The sequence below is a fragment of the Balearica regulorum genome, chromosome 1 (genome assembly GCF_011004875.1).
Source record: "Balearica regulorum gibbericeps isolate bBalReg1 chromosome 1, bBalReg1.pri, whole genome shotgun sequence".
NCBI lineage: Eukaryota > Metazoa > Chordata > Aves > Gruiformes > Gruidae > Balearica > Balearica regulorum.
Window position 1 is genome coordinate 40,788,480 of NC_046184.1, and position 18,446 is coordinate 40,806,925.

An 18,446-nucleotide genomic window follows, 5' to 3' on the forward strand; every position below is an offset into this window, starting at 1 on the left:
GAACATGCCTCAAAGATGAATCAGGAGCCAGTATGCCAAAACTAGTTTTAAATTCAGCAGGAAATTATCAGCTCTTACACCAAAATCATTCACTATAATTTTTAAGCCTAAAAACTACTCCTCTTCCTCAAAGTATCACCACAGCCTATAACTAAACATGCTACACTTTTTCCTATTATTCTGCTCTCTGAATACTTAACTAAAGATTCTATTCTGCTGCTGCTTCAGGTCCATGAAAATAACCATGAGGTTATTGATGTTCATGAGGTGACTCATCTGTAAACTGGAAGGTTTCTGGTCTACCTTCCACTGAACAAACATTGAATACATAAATGCTACTTCAAAATTATCTTGTCATGCCTAAAGTCTTGTTTGTTTCATAGGGAGCTGCCCGAAAATGAAGGGAAGGGGGGTTTTTTTACGTCTTTTAGTGCTTTGTTGACAAAGCCTCTGATGTGTGGAAGTGGGAGCCGTGGAATCCTTCTACTAACTCCTGTTAGCTGATTTACAGTCAAGTGTTTTGGAAGTACTTCTGGCATGCAGAAAAAAAGCTACCAGGCAGGTTTGGCTTGTTTTCATCCCAACTTAACTTTAGGAAATGTTTCAAGTCTCTTTTGTCTAGTATTAATGAACTTCACAGTGTTCCAACAAGTTCAGACCTCATCCAGATACTCACTGGTACCACTAATTGTCAACCGATTTCATCCTTTTCACAGTGGTGTCATTTCTGTTTTTATTTCACAAACGGGTTTTATATTTAACCAGCGTTTCTGCGTTTGGCACGTACACTGAATGTTTTATTTGAGCCCACCACGGAAAGCACTGATGGCTGCAGCATACAGGCCAGCCAGAGGCCCCTGAGCCCGCCGGGGGCATGGCTGGCTCAGGGGTGGCCGCTTGCCGCAGAGGAGGCACGCTTACCACGTCGGATTTGCGAAAGACAGACCCTGATTTCGCTGAGAATTATTACTCCGGAGCCCACCGGGCTCGGAAGGGCTCTGGGTGGGGGGAGCACAGCCGCGGCTCTGTACCGAGGCCTGCGGACGAGCCATGAGCTCGCAGGCCCACGCACCGGCCTGGCCCTTGGGTGGGGTGTCCCGCGGGAGCGCCGCGGCTCGGGGCGGAGGGCACGGCCCTGCCTAATGAGGAGGCCCGCTGGCTCCCCCTTCGGCTGCAACAGCCGCCCCCGGCAGCCGAGCAGCCGCCGCTCCCTGCGGAGGAGCAGGGGAGCCCACGCTGCGGCGACGGGGCCGCTGCCAAGAGAGCAGCAGCGGCTGGCGGGGGGAGGTGGCCTCACCCCAGGACCAGAGAGGGGGAAAGTCTCCACTGACGGGAAAACAGCGCGGGCGCCAGGTCGCTGCGGTGGGGAGGGCCCAGCCCGGCTGCCGCCGCAGCGCAGGCAGCCCACGCCGGACCGGGTCGTGGCGTAGAGCGCCTCCTCTCTCCCTCCCGCCGACGAGGACGCAGGCGGGGGCAGGCGCTGGTGCGGAGCATGCGCGGAACGGCGACGGGGAGGGATGGTGGTGGCGCCGGCGGGCCGGGGGAGCAGGTTGGTGGCGGAGCCGGAGCTGAGCGGTGCGAGGAGGGGAGGCAAGGCGGGCGCCTACAGTCACTGAATGCCGAGCAGCTCAGCCCAGCCCCGAGCGGGCGGGGGGCGGCCGCAGCCCCCTCCCCGTGAGCGCCTTGTCGTCGCTTCGCAGCGCCCCGAGGTGCCGGGGACCAGCGGGGGCAGTGCGGGCCGGGCGGGAGCAGAAGGAGGAGGAAACGGCGGTGTTGCTAATGTGCTGCACCTTGTGCTTCCCCGCCAGGTGTTTTCCTTCTGGCTTCCTATGACCTGTTACCAGGAGGATTTCTTCAAAGAGTACTTGAAGATGATGGCGAATATTGTTGTCCTGAACTTGCTCATTTGTATTTCTCTGGCTTTCTGGATCGTGTCCATGACTGCAAGTACGTACTACGGTGAGTCCGAAGTCCGGGGGCTGGGGAGAGGCCGACATGGCACGGCGAGGCCCCCCACCGCTCTTCCCGCCAGCCCCTGCAGGCTGGAGACAGAGAATTGGAAGAGGGGTGTGCAAGGCCCCTTCCATCGCTGGAAACCTCAGCCCTGACAGTAGCTGGTAATGGTTTAGAGGGTGTTAACAGCCACTGTGCCCTTGTTTGCAGCTCTGCCCAGGGATCCCGTTGAATTTAAAATGTTGGTGTCCTTTGCGATTTATCTCCCTGAAAGAAAACAAAAAAGATAAAAATGAAAAAGTTAAAAGAAAGAGTGAGCTGTCAGGGCAAGTAGTGACAGCATGGGAGGAGCGCACGAGCCTTCAAAACAGTTTGAAGAATGCACGTGCAGGCTTTGAACAGGGCATGTGAGAAGAATTCCTTGGGCAAGGTAGGGAGAAATGTGAAATGGTACAAGAAGAGAGAAATGTATGTATGGAGTCTCTGACACAGTCAGCTGTGTTCTGCTCAGGCAACTCAGGCAGGCTGTGTGTTGTGTATAGTCGCAGGGATGCTAGCACTTTCTGTGGTCTGTCATTTCAGTTCTAGGGCCATTTTTACAGGAAAGTGCAAAAGTGGCAGTACTGCCCTAAGCATCTATTCAAGCCTACAAGAGTTTAACTGCTTTCCCAGGACAGGTAAAGACCTGTTGTTAAGACCTCTGCCTATTTCATGCAGGAAGAGCTCCTGTGTCATTGCAGTGTTGCTGCAAGTGCCTAGGAATGCACTATGAACACCCCCAAGTGCCTGCTGTCACCTTGGATCCAGAAGGAGCTGGAATAAATAATCCCACCAGTGTCAGATGACTTTTGCAGTGGGAATTGGATGTCTTTGATCAGTGGTTTTCAGTGCTTTAGGTTTTATTAGTATTGGTACAGCATTAAATCTGTGTTGTAGGAGTGGGTTTAATGAAGTGGGAGGGAGAACTTAAATAATTTCAGCCTATAAAAGCAATGAAATTCAGTCTTTAACCATAAATATGAAAATACTACAAACATACCTTTATTAATTTGCAGTTTATAGTTCATAGTAATGCTTAAGCACCAGTGACCAAAATGTTGATAAAATAAAGTGTTAAACAATCCATAAAAAACCAAGGAAGTTGTTCTGTCTTGGTCTTAACTACTTACATGTAGTAGTAATTTAGTACCAATACTTTCCCCCCTCCCCCCAAGAAAATAAAAAAGGTCAGTTGAAAAACGACCTTAAAAAGGTGAAAATTCTATGATTAGCAATACCAGACTACAGCACTGGAGACCTCTTCATACACAGCCAGTGGTGGTTTTTTGAGTTTTTGAGTCAACCCTTGGCTGCAGGACTCTCCTGCACACCTCCTGCAGCATTGGGGCTTTTCAGTACACAGAAGAGAAGTTTTCCTCTTATGAATCTTTGTGCTTGCAATGACAAGTGTTTTACTGAGAAATATGTTTCTCCTGCTTTGCACCAGGGAGCCCATATATCTGCAAAGCTCTAGGTACTGTCAAGACAAAAGTTCTTGTCAAAAACCATCATGTTTAGCTTTCCAGCAAGAGAAGGTGCTGTGCTGGTGTAAAATCTTTCTTCTGTGAGATTGAGACCTACTTTAATGTCTTGTATTTGTATAGTGGATGTGATAACTTTTGATGATTTTGGCGGTTTTTTTAGCTCAAAAGCTACATTGACAACTAGCTTTACTTTTTAAAGGTTCATGGGTCTTTTAAACAAAAACTAGCACTTGAAATCTTGCGGAGATAGTCATCAGCTTAAAGTGTATTTTTGAGAGCCTTACATCAAGTTTAAAAGGATTGAAAGGGCTCATGATTTAGAAGGTGATCATGCCACTGTCACCTGGTCGACTGGCTTTCTTGCTGTTTTTCTGGTAGTGAAATTCTGTCAGAGTAAGTAGCATAGTTCAAGATATAATCAATAGCTTTCTTGTCTCTGTGACTGCAAAGGTGGAAGACTTTTAAGCTGTAGTAGGAAAGAACAATTTCTTCTCAGAAATTCTTCAGCGTTCTTTAAGATGTAATTTTCGCATCTTTTGCAGTGAAATTTGTGTCTTGCAATTTAAATCAAAATGAGGTGATAGAATATAAAGGTTGTAATAATCTTACTGCTAAGGCAGTAATTTATTGAGTCAGGTAATAATATGCCTTTTAACTGGACAATAACAACTCCTTTATTAACTGCTTTTATTTTTTGTAAGTGTTCTGGAATTTTAGAAGGAAACAAATACATTCAGGACATCTATGATAAATATTCTCCTCCGAAGTGAGTTGCTATGGACACTAGTGCTTTATGGAATGGTGTGGAATTATGACAGCTGAGTGGGATATTGTTTTCGTGTTGTGCGAGCTTGTTTAAATTCAGATCATAGTGACTTAAATGACTAAGCAAAGGGAACAAACTGGAAACTCAAGAAAAAGCATTTTAGAAGGCTATTTAGAAGGTATTTTGTTGAGAAAATAGCTTGATTTTTTTTGTTTTCAGTTTTGTTTGTAAAATTAACCTGTTGTAGTTTTGGAAACCGGCATTTTTTGTGTGGGAGTAGCTCAAGTAGTCTGTCTTGGCAGTTTAAGAATTTAAGTGAAGAATATAATTAAAAGCAATCCTTTCTTGTAAAAAGTTTTGGCTTAGACTAGTTTCCAGTTAAATACTTTAAAACTTTTTAAGTTGGGTTTATTTTCTGTGTAACAAGGAGGATAACAGGTAAGCCATTTTTGCATAGGTGTAAATACTAGACCTGAAATGACTGACTTCTCTTCAGTTCCCAAAAAGCAGTATACTTTCCAAATACAGAAGCTTTGATGATGTAGATGTTTTTATATGAAAGCAAGGAATTGATGGATTTAAACCATGTAGTGTATTGCATTTGTTAGTGTCGTGGTTTTACCCCAGCCGGCAGCTGAGCACCATGCGGCCGCTTGCTCACTCTCCCCCATCCCGATGGGGGAGAGAATCAGAAGAGTAAAAGTGAGAAAACTCGTGGGTTGAGATAAAGGCAGTTTAATAGGTAAAGCAAAAGCCACGCACACAAGCAAAGCAAGGAATTCATTCCCCACTTCCCATGGGCAGGCAGGTGTTCAGCCATCCCCAGGAAAGCAGGGCTCCATCACGCCTAATGGTTACTTGGGAAGACAAATGCCATCACTCTGAATGCCACCCCCACCCCCCCAGTCCCTTCTCTTCCCCAAGCCTCTTATAAAGTGAGCATGACATCAAATGGTATGGAATATCCCTTCGGTCAGTTTGGGTCACCTGTCCTGTCTGTATCTCCTCCCAACTCCTTGTGCACCCCCAGCCATCCTGCTGGCAGGGCAGTGTGAGAAGCAGAAAAGGCCTTGGCTCTGTGTCAGCACTGCTGAGCAGTAGCGAAAACATCTCTGTGTTATCAACACTGCTTCCAGCACAAATCCAAAACATGGCCCCATACTAGTTACTATGATGAAAATTAACCCTCTCAGCTGAAACCAGGACAGTTAGCGCTGTGACAAAACAAATAAGCTACAATCAAATATTTGAATAGCTGTAACACAGGAAGCTCAGTTAGATTAAATTATGTTAAACAGTAAACAAAGTAAAAAGAAAGCTCAGAGCTGTCTTGTTAATTTTTCCACCCCTAAATTCACATGTACACTTAGCAAATAATGTAAATTCATACTCAGGTGAAATCACCAGGCAACACTGAGTAATGTGGCAATTCTGTTGCAGCTGCTGTCACAGAACAAAAATCAGTGGAAAGGATTCTCCCACTACGTGGGGGACATTAACTCATAGAAAAAGAAGGGTATCTCCTAGCGTAAATACCTGTCTTCAGTCTGTGCTGACTATACCATGCCACAGAGCAAATAGCTTCTCATGCAAACATGTTGTGCAACCAAAAAGAAATTCTCTTGTCACTAAATCTGTCTGATTGTGCTGTTCTAGATAAAATTAAGAAAAAATAACAAGGAGGACACGGAAGTGGAAAATGATTAGTCTAGAGAATTCTCAGAGAAGAAAAAATTTCTGAGAGTAGATATGTATTACAAGACATGGAATTGTTGGATGTAGCTTGCTTTTCAACAAGTTGCTGCAACGCTCCAGACCAAAGTGTGGAGTTAGTTGTCTGTAGTGCTGCTAAGTTGGAAAGAGGCTGTGTGTGCATGCACGTGTGGTGGAGAGGGACTGTGCAAAGCAAAGAATAAGAGGTCTAAATCATCTGTGATTCTTCGCTAAGCCAAATTTTCTGTAGAAACAGATAGGACAAGGAGGACTGCATTAGATAACTTCAGGTTCACTTGAGGATAAATATTCAGGTGGAAACCAGACTGTATAACACCTGACTTGTATGTCACGTAGCTACCTTTCCTTAAATACAAAATTCATAGTGTATATTATTCTTTATTAAAAATTATGATTTGGAGAATGCAATGGCTTACTGAAATAAGCTTAATTTTTCTAATGTTCCTAAGTTTCCTTTGAATGTTTCTCGGGCTAGCTCTTTTGGTTAAAAAATTTAGTGTTAAAAAAGTCATAAGAATGTCCATTGCAAGGATAATGGATGTGTTCTCAGGTCCTGAGGGATGTAAATTCTGCCTGTGGAGGAGATACGCTCCTGTATTGGAGAGAGGGACCCCAGAGCTTGGTTACCACGGATAAAGGCAATCAGATGGTAATGCAGGAAAAGATGATGAGAAGAGCAGAGAGCAGCAGGGCAAATATATACGTTTTACACCAAAGCTGTCTATAATTAATGTACTGCATGACTGAAGAGGTCAGTAGGTTGGTTCCGTACGGGTAGGTAATCAGGGGAGAATTACATCATCCAGTTTACTTAATATTTTCTCATCTTTTTTGGAAATGAAATACCTTTCACTCCATCAAAAAAGCAATAGGTTGATAGAAGTTGTAAAAATCATGGTGTGTCTCTGCTATGAGTACTGCATGCACTGGCAGTCATCCCATTTCAAAATGCCCATAGTAGAATTAGGAAGCAATAGTGAAGACAGCAAGGATGATCAGAGCAGGTACCAGCATCTGTTTGAAGAGGATTTAAATAGATAAGGATATTTTAGTGTAGAAAGGGGACATCTATATAGGTCATGAATGGCAGGAAGAATGGGAATAGGAAATTATTATTCAGTTGGGCATAAAATTTAGGAGATGCCAAATGAAATTTGAGGCAGCAGGATCTTTGTTGTTCGGCTTTTTGAAAGGCCGTTTTCAGTGCATCTTAAACCAGAATTCAGTTCTGTGGGTGGCTGTGGAGATGAAAATTATAACTGTTTTTAAAAATGGATTGAGCAAATATACAGGGGATTTTAGGAATGCCAACATAAAAGTTCCCAATAAAACAAGGAAGATCAGTCTTTACCTGTTCCTTGTACTCTTCCCTTAGGCATGTGCAGGCCACCACTGCCAGGTGAGATTCTGGGTCAGCCAGGTGTTTGGCTTGATGCAGTTTGGAAGTTCTTGTATTTTTAACCAAGTGTAGTGTGGAAACAATCACGATGTTTTAGATAGCAACAAAAGAGGAATATTTCTTTTTAAAACAATAAAAGAAGGCCAAGCATCTAAACTTCCTTTCTTGCATCAGTGTAATTTATCAGTAATGCTGTGATTATACTGCTGATTTGTTCACAGGTGAGCAGAAGGACAAAATCAGTGTATAAAATAAATATGTATATGAACTGCAGGACTTCCTGCTAGTTTTATTAGATGACATCAAGTATCACTGTAGCTCAACTAAGCACTTAAATGTATTACAGAATATGTAAGTTTTCCAAACTAAAATGAAAAGGATACGGTAGTATTATTAAAGCTATAGAAACAGCCATTAGCTAGCTTATAGGCATGCTGATGTCTTCTCTCCACATAGACATGAAACTACTTCTGAAGTCTTCTGTCAGCCAGGTAGCAGCAGTCCTTTTATCAACATTATGCTATGAATTAGAATTTTGCATTGATAACAACGTGACAGTATTAGGCACATCCTAAGAATAATTCACAATACATAAATGATGAAAAAAGGGATGAAAAAAGTTGCTTTTTTTTTTATAGCCAAGAGCTAGCAAGCTAAAGTTTTTCATAAACAAGAATGAGTTTTCCTAAAAACACTGGTATTTGGGATGACTTGAAAAAACAAGGTAAAGCTTTCCTTCTGTTACAATGCTAAAAACCATTAGTGACTATAGACAGTGTTGTTCATTCCCTTTATTGTTGGCATCTTTTCTGATACTTAATAAATTTAGATTTGTTTCTATAGTTACCAGTGAATCAGTCATAACTTGATCTATGAGGGAAGGTCTTGCACTAATTTATTTACTTGAAGTTGCTTTGCAGTCTCTTTACATGAGAGGAATGCTAATGTTTTGTTAACTGGAATTTTAGTTTGAATTTTATTCATATTTGAAACTGAATTCTACATACCTTACTGTGGCTGTATAGTAATTTTTTTTCTAAAATTTGAACTTATCTGTTCTATCCAAATCAGGTTTCAGACGATGTTAGCGTTTTGAATGTTAATTTTTTGAGTTTATAAATCCCTTTTAGAATGGAAAATATCACCATGTTTATTTCTTGTCACATTTGCTGGTTTTTGATAATTCATTTTAGTTCATGTAATGTATTTTCTTTTCCCTGTGAAAGCTGAATATAAAAATTGAGTACATAATTGCAGATATTTTGGTCTTCTGTTCATAAGAACATGTTTCTTCTGAAGGTTAAAAAGTGTTAATCTCTATTAAGATCAGATTTAAAATGTGTACTAGAAGCTGATGACTTTTCAGATATAAAGGCATTAAAAAGGCTTATAAGGATCTTCTGTAACACTTTGATTTGATTTGTCAGGTACTTTACGACCCATTTCTCCATGGCGCTGGCTTTTTTCAATCTTGGTTCCACTACTGATTGCAACACAGGGTTTTAAGAAGAAGAGTCTGGATCACAGTGGTGCATTGGGAGGTATGTTTTTCTGAGACTATTAAGCTAAACATTTAGTAAACTGAATTAAGGTCCTTTTTATTGTACGTAATATTCTTTTAAGACTTTCCTACCTAGTTCTAATAAAAGTATAAATGTAAGCATGTATACTTGAATTCATACTGATTTTTTTCTCATGCCTGTTTAAGTAGTCAAGTTAACTTTTGCTGCTGTTTGTAATTAATTTGATTAATATTGTCATTAAATTTATATAAACCTAGAAGACTCTTTTAAACTTCAGTACAATATGCAGTTAAATCATGTTTTGCTTTAACATATAGATGGATTCACATAGGGATGATGAAATGGCAGAGGCAGTGGTAAAGAAATACCATAAACCTGACCCATGTCAGCAGCCTACCTGCCTGCTAGGAAACCGGTAAAGATAATGTGGTTCTCCCTACTGTAATACGAGCAGTTCCCGGCATTTTTTGCCTCCCAAAAATAAGAAGAAAATTAAATCTGTACTTCACTTCAAGCAATTGACCATTTTAACAAAGTTTTTCTTGACCATGTGAGAGAAACTCCAGTGTAGTGTACAATTGTTTTTGTTGAAGTCTGATGCAAGATTTCTGGGGGAGGTGATTCACCCTTGTCTTGTGACATTGACTTGATGGTCAATGGAAAGAAACAGGACCTCAAGTAAGTTTCTCCCATGTTACCCATTTTGCAAATCTTGTTCTGTCTGTGAGCTAAGGGGAGCATTTTCTAAATTAAAAAAACCCCATCTTTTCTGCTGCGTTTTTACCTCTTTAACAGCTCTACTAGCTGGCTTATATTGGCATTTGCTTTAAGTGCAGCCAGTTTTCTTTCAGTCATGAAGATTCGTAATCTTAAGGCAGGCAGTGAGAATTAGACCTCCCCTCTGAAGGAAGAGGTAAAAAAGAAGCACATCTAGGAGCTCAAATACTTAAGAGAATTACAGAAAGAAAAAGATGGCATAAAAATCAAAAACAGAAAAAGAAAATTAAGAACAGAAGGGAGAAGTAGCAGCTGTTAAGATATGGAGGAGAGTTATCTAGATTATCTTAGAGACCTTGAGGAAGGGATTTGATTCCCAAACTGAAGATAAACTTGCTATAGAGACACAGCCACAGCTGTATATGTGCTTCATAATCATATCCTTCAGTCAGGGTGCTTCCATTTCAATTAGATATCCTTTGGCTTTTTTTTTTTTTTATTGCTCTACCTTTTATTTTTGCACAGTATTACTCATTTGTGGCAAGAGAAGGTCTTAAAAATCACACATTTTAGCAGTAGCAATAAAATAAGCAATTTAGCAATAAAATTTTAAGAGAAAATGGTAAAGATAACTATTATTCTTTCAGCCAAGATGTCTCTGGAATTCTCATACAGGTATTAGGCGCTTCCGTAATTCTCTTATTGTGTGATTGTCCTAGGTTTATCATGAAGATACTGGTCATATTCAAGAGATTCAGAATACTTAATTACTTTACAAAGCAGGCATTGTTACATGAAGGAACTTTCTATACTTTTTTTTTTCTTCATAGGACTGGTGGTTGGATTTATCCTTACAGTTGCAAATTACAGTTTCTTCACTTCTTTGCTTGTATTTTTTGTTACTTCTTCAAAACTTACTAAATGGAAAAAAGATAGAAAGAAGCAAATAGATTCAGAATACAAAGAAGGTAAGCCATAACATTTTAATTCTTTCTGATCCCTTGTGGAGAGTAAGTACTGCGTGTCCCTCTTCTTTTCAAAGGGCCAGATGAGATGTAACATCCAGAGTAGGGAACACTGTTGTTGTGCCTCCCCTTGATCCCCATCCCTATGAACATTAGCAACCAACTTTGCTCTTGGTTCTGTTCTATTTAATAAATTGTTACCTAGTTTCTGTTTTGAAAGTGTGTCTCTTTAAATTTAAAACTTTATATATGTGTACTGTGCTTTTGTCTCATGCTGTTGCCTGTCAAGATACTTTGCCTGAATACTGAAATTTAGTTTTTGTCACTTTAGGCGGACAGAGGAATTGGGTGCAAGTATTCTGTAATGGTGGTGTTCCTACTGAGCTCGCCATCTTATATATGATAGAAAATGGACCAGGTGAAATTCCAGTCGACTTTTCAAAGCAATACACAGCATCATGGATGTGCTTATCCCTTTTGGGAGCTTTGGCATGCTCTGCTGGTGATACATGGGCTTCAGAGATTGGTACCGTTATGAGTAAAAGCCAGCCAAGGTTAATAACAACCTGGGAAAAGGTTCCAGTAGGTAAGGTGTTATCTGTTCTACATGTTCTTAATATTTTGCTGATCTGTTTTGAATTATGCATCCAACTTGGAAAGTTCCGAAAGTAAAAAAAAAAAACACCACCCAGAAAAATAAACATCACAAATCTGGGACAGCAGGAATGCATTTTCTGAAATGGAATATACTCGGTTGTGTTCCTGCTGCATCTTGTTGGTGAGATGCACCAACATAGCATTCAGGGAGCTAAAATCCTTCTTAGTGAATGCTGTCACTTCTCATCTCTGGCTCTATTAAAAGTGTTTATATGTTGCCAATAATATAAATAATACAAGTTATCAACTGAATTTTTCAGACATTAAATTTTTAATCAGTGGAATATATATATCCAATACAGACACTACAAAAAACCTCACTTCTTACCCTAATTGCTCATTTCCTTTAATATCTTACCAAGAGTGAGATATTATTCTGTCAAACCTTGTCTACACAGTGGATGAGATCGGTATCTGAAAGCAGCGTGTCTTTTTTTGAGTCTTGCTGACATGTTGATCTGAATTTTAGATCTTGTGGGATAGGATTTAAATGCATGGGCATTTTTTTTCTCTTTATTAACATTCTTCAGATTTTTATTCAGTAAGCTGTCAAACATCTTCCTTTCCATGGATTTTGTTCTTTCTTTTAAATATGGTGGTGTCTTGGTATACCTCTTCTGAAAGAGGCATTGCTTTAATAACATGCACATCTCAAGCTCTGTATTTTTTGGTGCAAATCTCTTTTTCCTATCCCACCACACGCATCTTACAGCAAATAAATACCAGGTTACAATGAGAGGTGTCCTATCTGTTTTTATTTAATTTAATACTAGTGAATATTTCTAGATAACTAGCCTTAGAGACAGGAAAAGTAATAGGATATAATGGTACAGGTTAAGCTTCTCAGCAGCATAAAGGGAATTGTAAATGAAAGCTGTGGTAGCAGGAGCCTTGTGGATATAAGGGGGAAGATCACTATGAACAGAGTTTTGATTTCATATAAAGCATTGGTACAAATATAAGTCTTTTAAGAAAAAGTTTGTAAATCAGCTTGATTTTGTTTGATTTAGGTACTAATGGAGCAATTACTTTAGTGGGCCTGCTCTCAAGTTTGCTTGGGGGCATGGCAGTAGGTATAGCCTACTTCATAACACAACTCATTTTCGTGAGTGATCTGGAAATATCTGCTCCGCAATGGCCCATTATTGTGTTTGGCGCAGCAGCTGGCTTACTGGGATCAATTGTTGATTCATATTTGGGAGCTACAATGCAATACAGCGGTAAGATACTGCTCTTTTTTTTTTCTTTTTTTTTTTCCCCCCTCTCCTAATGTGACCTAAAAATGGACTTGCGTTTCAAGAAGGGCTGAGGACATGGTTTTTAAATGGAAAAAATACAGAATTAGCAACACAAAGGACAAAGGGAGCCAAAGTGGTGGACATGATAATGAAAACAAGAGCAAGGGCAGTTGGTCCTTTTCCACATTTTGTTTTGTTTATCTTATGTTACTATCTTGTTGATGATTGAAAGAGACCAGAGATCTCCAACATGTTACCTTGGAAAAAGCAATTGCTGCCCTCTCCTTTTCTATGTATCTAATTATGGTAACATTTTATAAGAGAAAATGTCAGCTTAATTTTATCCATTTACTCAGATTAAGTTGTCACTGCAGAAGCTCCATTTCTAACTCTGAAGAATTAGCAATAGTCTGAGCTTTAAGAATTAAATAAGAAGAGCTCCAGGAAAATGTGCGCAATATTTTATGTTGTGTTTTTTCACCACTTAATAGAGTACTGTTTCCTATAAGTTAAGCTTATCACAAGCTAGCTGTGACTTTTTAAAAATTGACCTTTTTTTTTTTTCTTTAAAGATTGTTGGTTGACTGCTGCTAAATAATTTCAGTATTTATTTACTCACTGTCTTTAAGTATCATTGTCTGTGAATAAACACTACAACCAACCTTTTGGCCAAAATGTAAACTTACCATATGTTTAAAAATTGTTTAAAGACCATATCTGGTGCTCTTCGGTTTAACAGCCAGTTTACAGAGAGAACTTAAGGTTTTGGATTTTGTTGTCAATATACTTATTTGCTGGAGGTCAAGGTTTGAATGTGCAGATGAGCTTCCCGAGAGATACAAGTCCTTTAAATCTACCATCAGAGTGAGAACTGTGAATTGTTGTTGATGCTGTGGGTTTGACTTTCCAGCAGTTTTTATGCTGTATTCTTTATAGTTCCAGGGAAGTCCCAAATCTAATGGAGTGTTTAACCATTTAAGGAATTTTTAGATACAATACTTCTGTACTAAAGAGGAAACACTTAAGCACTCAGGCAATATTTCATGCTCCTAATGAGGCAGATGCATTAAGAGAGTATGGTAAACTGAGCTAATGCATGCCTGCATTTATCGGCATCTATTTCTTCATCACTTCAGATATTTTTCCATGCTCAGCAACTTTGCTAGCTGTAGCAGGGACAAGTATGCAAGTTCCACAATTTCTTTTACATATACCCACTCCAGCAGTGCTTATGAATACTATCTACACATTATACTACAGTATATATGCTGTGATATAGGTGGTATAGTGCTGCTCATGTGGTGTGCACTGTTAGGTTTTGTGTCCTTCTTTACTTTAACCCACTTTTCCAATACCTACTCAATGTGGTCTCATAAGAAATACTCCCATCCCTCTACAGCATCTTGAAAAAACAGTAAATAATTATGGCAGTGGTAATAAACAATTGTGTCTTTTCTGAAAATATTGTGCTACAACTGCTTATTTCTTCTGTGAGCGTCTTTCCTGTTGGTAATCTTCCTAGATTTGGTTTATGCAATAGTCTGTGATACCCATTGTTTCTTCCCTGCCCACACATTTGTTAAGTAAAACTTGGTTTGAATATATGTGTAGAATTGCATTCAAATTTTCCCATGTTATCAGTCTGAAACCATACCTATTCTGTAAATAACCAAGCTAGTGGAAAGACTTACTATTACCCTTCCCATTTGTTTATGCTCTGCATCTATCTTTGTGTGCATTTGAGGTATATATTTATAACAAGTATTCCCAGTTTTTCTTTCAAGAAAACTTAAGACTTTCTAAAACATAGCAAGTGTTGAGAGTTAAACTGTCAGGCTTTGAAGTTTTATTTTTCTGTAGCTCTTTTGCATTATCCAAAGCTAGCTTTAAATGTATGATTCAAAGCTAACAGTAATACCAGCTACACACCTGCCAAGCAGGTTTGTGGTGTGGGGTTTTTTTAAGTTTTGTCTGAGGTGCTGAAGATTTTTTTTGTACTAAAGCAGCAGGTCAGAATGAAATTTCCATGTTGTGGGTATTAGCAGATATTCAAATCTACAGAGAAAAATAATGTTAACAGAAAATGGACTGATTTGTTTTGGAATGTTTCTTCATGTCAGCCTTAAATGGGTGCATGTACATTATAGTGTGAGCATAAAAATCAAGCATGCTAGAATTTTATGCTTTTATCAGCATATAAAATAATGCAGCTGGACAAAACATAGGGTAACAGCGTGTGTACGGTAACAGCTAATGAAACACAGTGCTGGAGTACTGATAATACAGAGGTAGAGCAAGAAATGTCTTAAGTGCTAGGAAAAAAATCCAGCTGTTGGTAGTACAAAACTGCTGTGTAAATAGAAATGATAAATTCAGCTTCTGTAAGGAGCTTGTTTTCTGTCAGATCAAGTAATAATGTTATTTCCATAATTTTGCTTTGAAAACTAATAAATCTTCTTGACAAGGAAATGCATGTTGCTAATCAGTTGTTTCTGTTCTGTTCAAAACAACATCCTTTGCCTTAGAATGGCTCTTGGAATATTTTTTGTCTCTTCTGATTTAGCTTGTTTCATTCCTTTCTTTGCTATGAAACTATATAAAGAGAGAAGCAGACCTGACAGAAGTGTAACTTTTCAAAAGAAGTAACTTCTAACGTAAAGTATTGCATTTATATTCCATTTCTTGGAGCTACCAGATTAAACTGTAATTTAGTCTGTTAATGTCTTTTCTTACAGAGGTTTAACACTGTAATGGTAAACTAAATTTAGGGAGTTGCATACACGTGGTTACTAAGCTTCTTTTCAGCTTGGTTGTGTTAGTAAAGTGAAGTCTTTCCTTTCCCAGGTTTTGACCAGAATATCGGCATGGTTGTCAACCACCAAACAAAAGACTCCAAGCACATATCTGGAAAACCTATATTGGACAACAACGCAGTAAATCTTTTTTCTTCTATAGTCATTGCTTTGGTGCTTCCAGGTGTGGCGTGGTGTTTCTGGCCCAGGGGTTGAAATGGTTTAAGATTTTCTGCATGTTACTCAGTTACTCAAAAACTTTGAAGAGTTCTCTTTGAACTCTCTTGAAGAGAGGGATTGGAAACTTTCAGAGAGCCAAAGGACTTTCCATCTTAACTTATTAAGGCTGTAAGCTTCACATGGCAATTGGCATCTGTCAGAGCAAGGAAGGGGTTTTGTCAACGTGCTCTTGCATCATCTACATCAGATGGATGTAGATCATTGCCAAGTGAGGTGAAGCACTTAATTTATCCTCATGGACTTGAAAGGTTGGCATCTAGGTTCTCTCCAGTCCCCAGCATCTGGAAGGGCAAGAAGCTGGAAATAGAAGTCTAATCTACGTCAATCAGTGTGATGGAGCATGGTGGTTATTGTCCAAGCCAGACACAAAGTATGATACAACTTTATATAGGCAGTGGTAACATGAGTGAAATGGGTGAATTCTGGTACTTCCCATAATCTACAGTATGTAAGGTTTTATGGAAATTTTTTTTTTTTTTGAGTGGGGAGAAGAGAGAAATAAGCCTTGTTGCCTATTCTGTATCCTGATACTATCTCCACTTCCCTGAGAACAGGGTTGGTAAAAGTGATGCTACTACATAATGTTTGAAGCAAAAGACTAAATTTAAAATAAAACCTCACTATTTTTTCCAGTAAGAATAATAAATTTGTCTGTGCTTTTTTGGCATCTTTATTTCAAAACTAATGATATTTATGAAGATTGTCAATACTGTGGTACTTACTAAGTTATCTAAAATTAAAGATTATAGTTGTGAATTCACATTCATCACGTTCTATTTAGAAATAGAACATTTTTTCTGTAAGCATAGAATTATTCCATAATTGTTCCAAACGATACTCTTTGGTTCTTCCTGAGCAGTGGAAGGGTTTCCCATTTTGTTAGGGGTTGCTATTCAGCGATGACGGCCTGAACCAAAGAAGTTACAGAGGTCATCCTTGTAGTGAATGGCGAAAGTTTCACTTACAAAGCGTTTTGAACCCGGAATTTAACTTCTGGTGCTCAGGATCCTATGTTAGGTGATTCCATCCTCCATCGTTAATTTATGAAAGAGGTGGGTGTAATTTAGCCAGCACAGATTGTATTTAAACCTTAGAGATACCCTCGTAATAACTGTCACTGTCAACATGTGGAAGGCAGAGCTCATACTGGTAACTTACAAAGCTTTTTCTTTTTATCTTCAGAGATAGGTGAGTATTTTGTATTAACATCTGATTTTTTTTTTTTTTATGAATGTCTTGTGTATGTTGCATGTCTTAAATCACTTGAATTGTGTATTGTGTCACCTTTTATGGGAGTATTCAAAAATTTTAACACCTTCGTGTTGAGTTTACTGTTTTGAAATCTAGTCTATATAAATCTGGAATTTATCACTGGAACTCATTTGCTGTATTATCCAATTATAAAGATGAGATTTCAAACTAGTAAAAGCTTTCTGAAAAGAACAAATTGTGTGGCTACTGTATGTTCCTGTGGAAAGGCACAAAATTATAAAAGGAATATATGCACTTAAACTGTAACAATAAACACTTGAGTTTTTTATGTGTTGTTGGAATTATGTTGCTTCGAAATAAGCGCTGTATTAGTTGTCTTTTATGATTTTATTAATACTGTTGTCATTTCTAGAATTAAGAAAGACTCCATTTTTGTAAGATACTTTTTCTTTCAATTAAATGCCTTATTTTTGTATTCTTTTGATTCCTAAAACAAAGTACTTTTGAACACTGAAGAAGACCTGGTCAGCTTTTCACTACTGTTTAATATGGATCTCATCTTAAAAAAACAGCTTGCCATAGTGAGAAGACATCTGTGATTTTAAATTTGTAGCAGCATGAAATACTTTGATCTGTTTTCATTGAATGAATGTGATCTGAGTGAACTCCTGCAGGTAGGGCCTTCAAAAGGCCGTTATTCAGAATTTTTTCTTTCTCATGTCTCAGTGATGACACTGAGTTGCTTTTGAAATTCCCCCTCATAAATCTCCGGTAGAATTCAAGTGTGTTCAGATCTTTCTCAAAATGATAGTGTTAACTCTGAGTATATTATATTGAGTGGGGTAGAGCTTATGCAAACTTTTTTTACATTTAACTATTTAGTAGCCTCAAAAATGTTAGCTTGGGGAGGAGTAGGGGTACAGGGACAAAGTTACAGTACGTGACAAACTGCCTGTAAATTGGTGTGCGTCACTAAGCAGTTACTGAGCTCAGAAAGGAGCAGGCATGGATACCACCTATCCATGTGCTACTTGGAGAGACAGAAGATGCAACAGTTAAGATAAAAACAAGGAAAATTATAGATTTGAAGGTGCAAAGTAGGTCACTGCAGTAAGCGAATTTAATTCCATTCTTTAAAAACTCAAATATTTTGCCTCAGAGCCATCGGTACCCTTAATATATGAGATAACTGTCACTATTTTCCTTTAGTATTGAAGTGGCACCAGTATTTTCACAGTACCAAGAGGATAAGAGGTTCCAGTTGTGAAGGATTGGTCCTTGGCTTCAGTTTTAGATGTGTTAGAAGTTCAAGTAAAATTGCGATTATGAGATAATTGCATATAAGAAATCTTGAGCCAGATCTCACTTAGAGATCTTGATCCTGAGTGTTGAAGTATACTAGTATCAGTGTCACCAATATTCAGTTATTTTTTTATATTTCTATTTTGCAACTATGTAGATTGTCTTGGGTCTGGCCATGGTGCTGTGGAGTGGGCCATTGTTGCAGATGTAAAGCGTGGTTCCCTGGTACAACAAAATAAAGTGGTATAAGAAATGCAGGGGATATACTACTTCTCTTGGGCATTAAGGATTAGCTGATGTTGAGACGACTGACTTTGACAAGAAAGGACTGAAACATCTTGAAATACTGTTGGTATTTTACAGAACCTGACTTGGGCACTGGTTTAATGTGGCAATAGATTGATATTCACGTTAAAATCTGTTAG

At 39.0% G+C, this 18,446-nt stretch overlaps 1 protein-coding gene across 5 annotated transcripts; it reads left to right on the plus strand.

Annotated features, from left to right (window-relative positions):
• Window positions 1-833: 833 nt before the first annotated feature.
• Window positions 834-17,047, plus strand: TMEM19 (transmembrane protein 19). 5 transcript variants are annotated; one of them, XM_075746869.1, is made up of 7 exons: window positions 834-911; window positions 1,809-1,959; window positions 8,803-8,916; window positions 10,446-10,583; window positions 10,912-11,166; window positions 12,248-12,457; window positions 15,320-17,047. In XM_075746869.1, the coding sequence occupies exons 2-7, from the start codon at window positions 1,830-1,832 to the stop codon at window positions 15,481-15,483; spliced, it is 1,011 nt and encodes a 336-aa protein (XP_075602984.1). In that variant the 5' UTR covers window positions 834-911; window positions 1,809-1,829; the 3' UTR covers window positions 15,484-17,047. The 5 variants fall into 5 exon arrangements, with proteins under 5 accessions (XP_075602984.1, XP_075602982.1, XP_075602973.1 ...); XM_075746867.1 differs by lacking the exon at window positions 834-911 and adding an exon at window positions 1,005-1,549 and having other exon boundaries at window positions 1,809-1,947; XM_075746858.1 differs by lacking the exon at window positions 834-911 and adding an exon at window positions 1,008-1,549.
• The last annotated feature ends 1,399 nt before the right edge of the window (window positions 17,048-18,446 follow it).